General features: G+C 44.4%; 1 protein-coding gene across 1 annotated transcript in view; it reads left to right on the forward strand.

The window, feature by feature from the left end:
• The window catches only part of TMTC1 (transmembrane O-mannosyltransferase targeting cadherins 1), a 134,615-nt gene that overhangs the window by 100,275 nt on the left and 22,241 nt on the right, over nucleotides 1–12,099 (forward strand). The window contains exon 12 of the mRNA XM_083572308.1: nucleotides 4,942–5,085. Within this exon, the coding sequence (XP_083428434.1) occupies nucleotides 4,942–5,085 (144 nt within the window). The remainder of the gene's footprint in view (nucleotides 1–4,941; nucleotides 5,086–12,099) is intronic.

The following is a 12,099-nucleotide window of genomic DNA, read 5'->3' on the forward strand; positions in this document are numbered from 1 at the left end:
GATTCTTTCTATGTGCTTATTTACCAATGCACAGGGACAGTTCAGTAAAACATGGCACAAAAGGAATATTGGTGCAGTCCCACGTAAAATCAAACCAAGGCCAAACGCCAATAAATGATTCCAAAAGACTGATCCAGGTCCCATAATAGTACTTAATGCATTAGGAACAAGGATGGCTATGGCTCTCGTAAATGAAGCTGCGGAGAACATTTTGAGTTCTTGTAAAAAAAAAGGAACAACAAAAACAGAAGTTGACTAAAGGTGTTGGCACTTTAATTCTTTGCAGAAATAAATCCCAGATGGTGTCCAAGGTCACCTGCAGCCCTTTGCTGAAACGCATTCAGAGTGTAAAGGCAGAGAGAGATTTAATGAAGTTTAAATGAACCCAGACACGCTGGTTTCAAATATAAATTTTTAAAAACTCATGGAGAAGCTTTGAAGGAAACTGGATCCTCTGCTGTTTTTGTGTGGGTGTTATTTTAAAGAACGGGAAGGTGTAGTCTGGTGTTAAATGGTATTTTTTTAATTTAGTAATCCTATGGCTCAGCTCACCGCTTTCCTCCCCCGCCCAAATTACATGGCTGCTTTCTCTCCTACCTCATCATACCTACCATGGGATGTCAATTTAGAAACTGCTGTAAAGTTGGGAGGGGATGTGAAGGCTGTGGATATGGTTCAGATTACCTGAATATGGGGGCAAAAACAGAGGGCCATTAAAAAAAAGCTAGGGACTCTGTTCATCATCAATGCCAGAGGAGAAGAGGCTGCTGGAATTCTGTCTTATTGCAAAGGCATCCACAACAGACTGGGGCCTGTTATTCATGAATGTATATTGTGTTGGGGAATCAAGGCAGGCTGGACATTATAGTGCTGCCTAAGAGAACCCCAAGGGACGCGGGTGGCGCTGTGGGTTAAACCACAGAGCTTAGGGCTTGCCGATCAGAAGGTCGGCGGTTCGAATCCCCGCGACAGGGTGAGCTCCCGTTGCTCGGTCCCTGCTCCTGCCCACCTAGCAGTTCAAAAGCACGTCAAAAGTGTGCAAGTAGATAAATAGGTACCGCTCCAGCGGGAAGGTAAACGGCATTTCTGTGTGCTGCTCTGGTTCGCCAGAAGCGGCTTAGACCCGGAAGCTGTACGCCAACTCCCTCGGCCAATAAAGCGAGATGAGTGCCGCAGCCCCAGAGTCGGTCACGACTGGACCTAATGGTCAGGGGTCCCTTTACCTTCACTTTAAGAGAACCCCAACTGAGCTGACGGAGATAGTTACATACTGCACTTGGTGTTGAAAACCCCCAACTTGATTGTACAGGGAGGAATCAACCACTCCACCCTTTGAAGAGTCCTTGATTGACACAACTCAGGATGCCAAGACAAGGATGGGGTTGTCGCGCAGTATTTCAGGTCCTACATAAGTAGGACGACACAGTGAATATGTTGTTGTGTTCCTTGTAATGTTATAAAGAGAGATGTGATGTTCCGTCCTTTACCTATGGGTGAAAGGAGGCAGTAATTTAAACACCTACGTGAGTTCAGAGAGCTGTTAAATAGAAGGGCTGAGTCATTCACACTTGGGGATGGCCCCAGTGCAATCACTTCAGCTTATAACTGGGCTGGACTCACATGGGGAAACACACATACAAACACCCCCCCCCCCCATGCACAGGTTCATACAAACCAGCCTTGACATGGTCCAGTATAAATAAACTACTTTTTCCATGAAAGCCCTACCCAGTTCTTTTTCTGATTAGCTTTTAAACAGACTCCCCCACCCCCCAATCCAAACACCTGCCTATTTTTTAACATAAAGAGTGCTTTCAGGTGGGTGTTCATTGTGGGATGGATGTTCCTCATGCATAAATTTTTCTTCTTGCAGCATTCATCCAACACTGTTGGCATAAAAATGTCAGCTTGTGTCTCCCTCTGTTTAATCCATCATATTCCTCTTTGGGGGAAATCCGATGTTTAAAAAACGTCTTCTACCAATGTCTCGTTTGCAATATCTGAACAAGCTGTTTACAATATCAAACCCCTGTCTGGAAGCATCTGAAAGTGAATGAATGGGTTTCTTATTCTTGCGCTTGCTTTCTTCCTTGTTGGTTTTCTTTTCTAAAAAGTGCTAGTATGAAAACAGGATTGCAATATCTGGCATGCTACTGCTACATTTCTGAATCCCTGTCATTACACAAAAAGGATGGGGGAGGGGTTCAGGATGGAGTAAAGAAGGCTACTCTACTCCCTTTTCATGCTTGCCCTCGTGAGCAACCAGGCCACTGGATTCTGCACCAGCTGAAGTTTCCGAACAGTCTTCAGAGGCAGCCCCACGTATAACATGTTGCAGTAATCTAACCTAGAGGTTACCAGAGCATAGACTGCAGCAGTTAGGTTATCCCTGTCCAGATAGGGGAGCAGCTGGGTCACCCAAGCTGATGGAAAGTGCTTCGTGCCATTAGCCTCAAGTGACAGCAATGAATCTAGAAGTATCACCAAGCTGCATAACTGCTGCTTCAGTAACCCCAACAATAGCAGGCAGTCCTCCCATCCATCCAAACTAGGGAACCACCCATTAACAGTGCCTCAATCCTTATCTGGATTGAGCTTCGGTTTGTCGGCTCTCATTCAGTCCATTAGAGAGGCAGGGCACTGGTCCAGCACTTCGGCTGCCTCACCAGCAGATGTAAAGGAGAAGTAGAGCTGTGTGTCATCAGCATATTGCTGACAACGTACTCCAAAGCCCCAGATGACCCCACTAAATGACCCTTGGGAATCCCTTCCATTCTTACAGTTCTGTTATTCTTATTCTTCTTGCCTAACATTGCAAAACCAGTTAATTGTTTTGCTCCACTGCATGCTTATCTGTGTTCCTGCCCTTTTCTGCAGACCAGCTCTGGATACTGCCCGTTGCCTGAGTTCCAGTCTAAACTACTTGTTCACCATTGAAAACTGACAGCCTCATAAGCATTCGTTTTTAACTTTAGCCCTGGCTTTTGACCTAAATTCAGAGCTCCTTTAAACTTTGGCCAGTTCCACAGCCCGTTCTCACTGCAGCGCTTCCTAAGCTGCTTCCTGACACAAACGAAAGATGAATTAATACAGTATATTTGCTTGATTGTCGATGGTATCCATGGCAACAAGTTCCTCCTTTCTCCCTTCCACCCTGGTTGAGTTTGGCATTGCCTTGCCACCACCAGTTTAACTGAGATGTCAAACAGCAATGGGAAAAAAAAAACTTTTAAGTGTCTCAGATAGAAGAACAGTTAACATTTCTCTAAAAAATTAAAATCCATTTCTATTTGACATCTTTTTTGTGTTGAAGCTACATTTCGCCATTCTTTGGCAGCCAAAGAGACTTCTTTTCTCCAGCAACAATGGTTGCTACAAAGGACTGCGACAATAATTGATACTGGAAGTTTTGTGCAGTGTATGTGGTACCTCTAATAGTTCAAGGCCAGGCTGCCTAAATTTATCCTGACAATTGCAGTGGCACCATTGAAGGAGTCTTCTGAATAATTCATTTTGCCCCCCCCCCCCCCCGCCACATCCTGCTTTTCTTGTGTACAGAAATCAAAGCTGAACCTGATTTAAAGTATTACTTCCATTTCTTTTTCTAGTGGCATAATGAATTGCACTGTTTTGAGCCTTTTGCTATAATTGTGAAGGAGATGGAAGTTTTTAACGCAAATGCCTAGGATTTCAGAAAGATGGGGAAATTGATTGGGGTTTTTTAAAAAATAAAATAAAAATAAAACAAAAAAACTGGATGCCCCAGTGAGAGTGTTAATGAAATTCAGCTTTCTTTCATAAATAATGCAGCACTTGGCACTTGATTAGGTGAAGCAAAGAGGAGTTTGTGCCTAATGAGATACATAGCAAGAGAGATATTGCTTGCAGATGGTTGCCATTACCGGTGACATATATACCGTTGTGCATGTGCCCGCGCATGTGTGTTTTCAGAGAGACTCCAAATGGGAAAGCTGTACGTATTTTGTAATAAAGCCGACAGGATTAAATGTAAACAGGCTGTCTCTCCTTTCAGGCACCGGAGCTGTAGATTAGAATGAAGGCTGTATCCTGTCCCATAATCGGGATGCAAGATCATGTCAGGCAGATTCTACCCTTAAAAAAAAGGCAGAGTAGGAATGCAGCCCCAGTAATCCCCTGGCAAACTCTATTGAAATGTAATGTTTTCGGCAGCTTCCCCCAACCTTGTGCCTTCCAGATGTATTGGACTGCGACCTCCAATCAGCATGTCCAGTGGTCAAGGACCTAACCCTGCACCATAATGGGAGAAGCTTAGGTTTGGCTTGCCATCATTGCTGCCAACCCTGGAGCTTCCTGGCCTTGCTGTGCCTTCTCTTTCTGTTGTCTTGCTCTTGCTAAATTCCAGTTGCTAGCCCATCCTCTCTGAGCACGTGATCACGGAGGAGAGCGACAAGATGGAACAGAGTCCTCCACCTGCCTTCTCTGGGTGGCTGCCTAGATCAAGCACAGAGGGAGAGGGCATACTGAGGGCCTCACTGACAGGCAATGGTGGCAGAGGAGGAGCAGACATTCTGATGCCATAAAAACTTAAAAAGAGCCCTCTTGCATCTGGACAAAGGCCAACCTTGTCTTGCATTCTGCTTTGCACAGTAGCCAGTGACCATCAAGATACCCATGAGAAGCCCACGAGCAGGACATGACAGTCAATAGCAGTCTTCTGTTGCATCCAAGCAACTAGTGTTATTCACTTTCATATACTTGCATAAAAGGGCTGATGTCCTATGCTCAGTTACCTGAGACTAAGCCCCATTGAACACATTTACTTCTAAGTAACAATGTATGGGATTGCACACTGAAGCAGGGTATTAACTGTGTTGAAATGGGTTTGAGGCTGTGTTGAAACGGGTTTGATGGCCTCCTTTGTTTACAACAAGATAATCAACTTCCTTCTTGTACCCTCAGGTTGTACCCACGTCATGCAAGTGCCCTGAACAACCTTGGGACATTGACCAAAGACTTGGCAGAGGCAAAGGAATACTACAGCAGAGCCCTCCAGCTGAATCCACAGCACAACCGGGCCCTCTTCAATCTTGGAAATCTGCTCAAGTAGGTTATGGTCTCATTCAGTCATTCAATTGGAAAATTGTTCTTGCAAATCAAAGCCAGGTCTGACTGCCTTGGGAGGATGTTTGAGTCCTCAGAACCTTTCCATCTTCAGCCCCAGGTAAGTCTTAATTATTCAAATGCATATTGTTATAACTTTTAGTCAACCACTTCTAAGTACACCGCTGGGGAACCTCTGAGCCCTCCAGATGTTGCTGGACTCCAGTTCCCATCAGACCCAGATAGCATAGGGATGGTGGGAGTTGGTGTCCAGAAACATCTGGAGCTCTGCAGGTTCCATGTTGCATCTGAGGGCATGCCCAAACTGTTTTGTAAGCATATCACTAACTTCCACCATCAGTATGGAGCTTAGATGACTTGGAATTTCAAAACTGAGGGAGTTGTGTTTATGATTAACTTTTGGATACTTGGCTCCCATGTGCGTTCTGATAACCATCAGTCGTAATGATCTGTGTTTCCAGAGAGAGTTACCCTGTAACCAGTACATTTGTTTCAGATAAAATATTTCTGGCTAGCTGCATTTTCCCTTTTGCAGTGAAAACAAAACCACTTCCAGTTTTCCAGTTTTGCCTTAGGGCCCATCTGTGGACTAGATACTGCATTTAGATCGGAAGCATGTTATGAATCCTTGGCTTTGTTTCCATCTATCTTCTTAAAAAAACTTGTGATGTCATTTTCTTTTCCTCCCTATGTGATAGTGAAGAGGAAGAGAATCAGTGCAGAAGGTTATCCTGGTGTAAAAAAAAAAAAAGTGCTCTCTGTTCTGTTGGATTTTGAGATAGGATGCCCTGGAGGAGGGGGGCACCTTATGTGTGAATATTCAGCAAAGTTTGAGCAGCTTTGAAAAGAGTAAAGGAACACTAGTTGTCATTCTCTCTCCTTACCTTTGGCCAGAGCAGTGCATTAAGCAGAATGTGATAGAATGGACTGTATCACCTGAGAGTCCAGGTAGGGGGATACTAGTTTTGAGTGCTGCATAGTCCCCCCCCCCAAATGATAACTTCATAAGAAGAAAACTGAGACATAATGAAGGGAAAGAGGTTGTAGACCAGGCATTCCCAACCTTTGGCCCTCCAGATGTTTTGGACTACAATTCGCATCATCCCTGACCACTGGTCCTGTTAGCTAGGGATCATGGGAGTTGTAGGCCAAAACATCTGGAGGGCCGAAGGTTGCCTGTTGTAGACCAGCATTCTCCTAGCTGTGCTGGTTTTCTACTTGCAGGAAACTTTTCATAGTTTGAACATCTCTTTTTAAAAAATAAAAATCTTCCACCTGCAACCTAAAGTACTACAGTTAATTTTGCCATCTTATTCCACATCACTTAGTTTTAGTAGCTTAGTCCTAGCAATCACAGCTTCCCATTCTCCCCAGCAAGACTATTAATTTCCTGCTTTCTCAGAGTCCCCTTTCATGCCTCCCTTTCTTTTCTCTGATTAAACTGCTGCTTCTGTTTCCTCTGCCTTCTCCAATTTCAGCATTTCTTACTGGAGCTCCCAGACAGCTCCAGTCTGGATGGGAGGTGAGGTGGGCAGGTGTCTGTAGTGCACCTAGCATGCACCTGCACACTAGGAGCTCCTTGTTATGACTGCAGTGTCAGTAGCAGAATGGAGAGGAAGTGAGAGAGATACCTCCCTCTTTCTGTCTCCCCGCAGCTGGAGAGCTACTGCCCTAACTGGGCATGTGTTATGGGGAGAAGTGGGGATTTGGGGGATCAAGGGTTTCTGTGACTCAAATTCAGCATGGCTTAGAAATAAACCATACTCTTTCACACAGAGAAAATAGCCCAGCTTGTTTCCAGTCCAGAGGAGATGATGCCCTTCTCTTATTTTGATGTGATTGTCCATTGCATGCCCTTAGGGGAGCCGGGTCTAACAGCCAGTCAGTAGGAGACTTTAGAAGCCCTAGTAGGTCAGGGAAATCCAACAGACAGGATGGGCTGAGTGAACTGTGAAAAGGTACCATAGCCCAGGGAACTGTTTATAGGGCAGCAGAGCACAGCTCTGGAGGTTCCTGGTTCTGCCCCAGCAGCCCGTATGGGCTCACTCAGTGAATTCAGAGAAGGTAGGAAGTATAGCCAGCCAGGTTCTTTGTTTTCCTGCAATATACGTCTTGCCCCCAGGAAACAAGCACATACGCCGAGTGATTCCCCCCCCCCCCCTTGCAGCAGATCCCTTGGTCACAGGCAGGAAGAGCTTCATAGCCCATAATTCTTCAGACTACTGCTAAATAATGTTTATATGCTGTTTGACTTTGCAGTGTGTTGTGCAATCATGTGCTTGTGTTTCACCCTCAACTCTTTCATATGGTGGACCAAGCAGATGGGAAACTTAACACTGAAAGACAGTTGCCCTATTCAGCAGAACCGATAGCCTGCACTAGTAGGCCTCGGGGGCCACATGGAAATGCCAGCAGGCTCAAAAGCCCGGAAAAATTCCATGGAGATACTAGTTGTATTTGTCAGCAGCTGCACACTGTGGAAATGTATGTGTGTAAGTGGGAACAAGACAGACTGGCACCATTGTGTGAGGTGTGACAGCCCTGTTTCCCATGTGAAAGAGACTGCTAATACCATCATTGCCTTCACAGAACCCTCACTGGGTTGTGAGCCAGGCAACAGCCTAGAATGTTCCCAGAGGTGGAGGGCAACAGGGGGAAACTGTGGTTGCTTTAAACCATGCTTTATTGAAACAAGCTAAGAACAAGCTACACTTTATGATTCTGGCTTGTTTCAACAAACCATAATTTAAACTAACCAGAATTCCCAGTTCAGATGTAACAAGAAAATCTGGTTAGTTGAAACCAGGCAGTGGCAACTTCTAATTTCTTCCTTGTGACCACACCAGAGGGGTGGGGGTGTCACTCTAAGGCTTGTTCCTGTGTGGCTAAACTATGTTTTATCATTACATCTGAAATGGGCCAGTGTTTGTTCTTGAGTAAGCTACTGCACCAGCATGTAAGCCCAAGGCTCATGCCCATACACTAATTTAGTGTTAGGTCCAAACAAGCCAATGTAGCAGAGGCAGACTTCCGAATCTAAATCCAACTTCCTGTCTACTGGACCACATTTATCTAGTCTTGATTGTAATGACTGATTGTGTGTAATTGTATGTCAGCTGCTTCTCTGCCTAAAACGGAGCCTCTGTCTGGAATGGGGCCAGAACAACATATGTAATTCAGGCTGCCACATAAGGGATGCTATAATCTTTTTATTATCTCTTTTAAAAATGCACATTGTTCTCTGTTCAAATAAAAAAAAAAGCCATTAACAGAAAAAAGAGGATAATTGAGAAGACTACATGGTGCTCAAGAAGCATGCCTGTGGGTAATAAAGATTTTTTTACTGCTGCTGAGTGGGTTTCTTAATCCTTTAACTTCTGATACTGGCATTTCCTTCACTCTTGCCAAATCTTTTGCCAGAGCAGTCATCAATTTTCCATGTCACTGAAATGTTCCACAGATACTCAAGCCGGTGACCTCAGATGCTTTAATTTGAATTTTTATTCACTTATTACATTTGTGTAGCGCCCTGCATCCAAGGATCACAGGGTGGTTTGCACTATGAAAACAGAAAAATACATAACATGGTGACAAACAAAAACAATAACCCCCCCAAACAGTTTAAAAGGCCATAGATTGTTTAATTAGCCAGAGACCTGGGATAAGAGGGATATTTTTGCCTGGCGCCTAAATATATGTAATGAAGGCACAAGGCGAGCTTCCCGGAGGAGTGCATTCCACAAGCGGGGGGCCACCACAGAAAAGGCCCGTTCTCCTATTGCCACCCTCTCGTGGAGGAGGCGCATGAGGAAGGGCCTCAGTTGATGATCTATAAATTGACAAGTTAGCTGACCTTTCATTATTCAGCAGGATAGGGGAAGGTGCATAGGCCTTCATTTGACAGGGCTTCAATAAGTTAGTTTCAATATTGTACTGTGGCATTCCTTCCCCAAAGCAACTGTTGTCCACCAGAGATGCCTAACCTATGGTCCTTCCTATATTGCTAGACTTCAACTGCCATCACATCTAGTTAGTGACCATTATTACTGGGGCTGATGGAAGTTGGAGTTGCACAACTTCTGGAGAGCAGTAGGTTAGCTATCTGCTGCTTTATAAAGAAAGAAATGTCCCTGCTGTAAAACTGAGTGGTGCTGGTGGTGGGGCAATATATAATATTTGCAAAGCCACAGATATGATCTTCTAAATTTCCCAGCTTATTAAAAAAAAGAGAGACGATAGCTTGTCTGTGTTGTTGAGTGCACCCCTGATTTTATGCATCATGAAAATGTATGCAGCAGACATAACTGTTCTGGGTAGTCTATCATGAAAATGTAGATGACATACCAAGTGTTAAACAACCAGGTATCTGCACCTGCTTGAGCCATGGGTGTTTAAAGATGCAGGTGTATTGTCTGTACTTTAGTGTGCCATTAATTTTCTGATAACAGTTATTTTGTAAGTGTAAAGTAGGGGATATAGGCTGATGGAAGTTGTAGTTCAGTAACATCTGGAGGGCCACAGGTTACTTGCAAAGCTGCTTACCCAGAAAAAGGATTATTCTGTATTCCCATCCCTTGTACATACAATGTATTACAAGCAAAGAGTAGTACATTGAAGAGAACCTGCAGAGCAAGTGAGTTGTTTCAAAGCCTTGTACCTTCTGCATTTGTGCATCCAGCTCGGTATTGTCCGTTCTGACAAAGAGTGGCTCCCCAGGTTCTCTAGCAAAAGTCGTTCCTCTCACTTGCTACTGGATCCTTTTAACTGGAGGTGCCAGGGCCTGAACATGGGACCATTTTCAGGAGAAGAATATGCTCTATTACTGTGCTGTGGCCTCTTCCCATGTTCTACATTGGAAGCAGGAGATGAAGGGACACGTTCTGGCATAGTTGTCTCTTTTTTGGAAGTAGGTATGGGAAGGGTCTTTGCACACAGGCCAACTTCTAAGAAAGAAAATGTTTTGCTGAAGCATCTGTGTATATAGTTTTTCTTGAAGCAGCACACACACAAACCATTCCCTCGTTGCATTTTTAAATGTGGGAGTTGCTTGTGAGCCTGCTCCAGCTGGTTTAAAATACGCTCTGGGAAATGGCCCTCAAGGAGTAAAATCCCTGGCTTTGGAAGTCTGAGAGGAAGACTGCTCATTACACAGAAATGTATGCCATAAAGCTAAGACAGCTGAGATGGAGGGGAAATGGCTGAACAGAAGGGCACTTCAACACTCAAAATGATTCCCTCAGCCATTTTCCTTTACATGCCTGTTAGTGCTTTGTTTGCACATGTTCGCATCTAACTTTAGAAAGCCTTCCTCACAGACAGACTGGGAGACAACCGGTATGGAGTCCAATGTCATATTATGCTCTTCATTCGTGAGCGGCCAAGATGGCGGCATGGGCAGGCAGTGACAGAAGCAGTGTCATTTCCCTCTCATTATTTCCTCAATTACTGTTGAGCTTCATCATGCTCCTCTCTTCACTTTTATATCCCTGCCTTTCCCTATGGCAACCTCAGACATGAAAAAATGGGGCCTGTTTGAGCTTACCATGCCCTGTGCTGATTTTATAGATATGGGAGTCAGAAGTAGAGAGGGAGAGAGAGAGACTACCAGTAAATGACTTTAGTCCAAGATATTAAAGCTAATGGCTCCCAGAGGGCAAGTGTGCTCCTTAATCAGTGCTTCTGGGGAACTTTTCATTTGTCGAGCCGTCTCCTGCTGATTCACGGGAGGCCCAGGTCTCACTAAGCAATTTGTAGTTTGCCCTTCTCAGGGACTTCAATTCTGAAGGCAAATATTGCAGCTGATTTTTTAAAAGGTGGACCACAGTGGAATTTATGGACAGTAATAACTTGGAACAGGTGGAAAGCCAAAAGAAGGTAGGCATCCTACACCGGATCCTTGTAGAGTTAGCGTTTATCAAAATGGCACTAGCTGCATTTAATCGTAACAATAAACTATGGTTTGTCATTACTGAACGTGCTTTGGGCCTGCCAGCTCCTTTTTCCACAGTACATCAATATTCCGCCAGCATCTGGAGCTGTTAGCTAAGGCTGGCATGAGCATCTGAAAGAAACCGCAAACTTTCCCCTCCCAGGTTATACATTTGCACTTGGCAGTGTATGACTTTCAATGTGTTTTCCTTTGCTGTCAGATTTACATGCAGTAGGCTCTGATGTATATAAGTTGACCTATTTGCATAGCTGGGCACAATGTTTTCTGTTTCAGTTTTACTCCTTTTAAACAGGAAATGGCGGCTGCAGGTGTACTGAGGCTAGGACACAAGAGAGGCCTGTCTGCTTCTGAAAGCAGCTGCCCAGTGTCTCCCCTGCAGTAATGTCTATAGTAATACAAAACACGTGAAGCATGATGAAGTCACATTCTCAGAATAATACTGTATTCTTTATTAATAAAATGTTACAGAGAAGAGAGAGGAGGTGGCACAGAGCTGTCATTTTCAACTTCGGCCACATATATGTCATAAAGTCTAGCTTTAACCCCAGATACTCAAAGAAACCTGAGAACTGTAGCCTGTGGTGGGTGCTGGGAATTGTAGCTCTGTGGCAGGTGAACTACAGTTCTCAGGATTCTTTGGGAGAAGCCATATAAATTTGCTTTAAATGCACGATGTGCGATTTGACTAGCTATATGTTTTAACGACACCAACCCAGCTCACTGCGGTCCTCTTCCTCTCAGCATGACGCTGGAACACATATGGAGAACCAGCATGTAAAATTAGACTGCTAAGCATCTCTAGTTTATGTGGAGTTTCAGAAGTAGAGAAAAACAATTCCCTCTGCCTCCTTCCTGGAGTACCGGTCAGAAACTGGGAAGATTGGGTTGCACGATTCACAGTGAGAACCACAAAGTTCCTTATACAGATCCTCATCTTCCCCCACCTCCAGTATTTTGAGTTTTCCATCAGCCTGGTTTGCTTCACTCAGGTTCCCTGGGAGATTTGTGTTGCCCCAATACAATAGCAAATGGAAAGAAGTGCTGAC

Source organism: Podarcis filfolensis (assembly GCF_964270895.1).
Source record: "Podarcis filfolensis genome assembly, chromosome: 10".
Lineage (NCBI taxonomy): Eukaryota > Metazoa > Chordata > Lepidosauria > Squamata > Lacertidae > Podarcis > Podarcis filfolensis.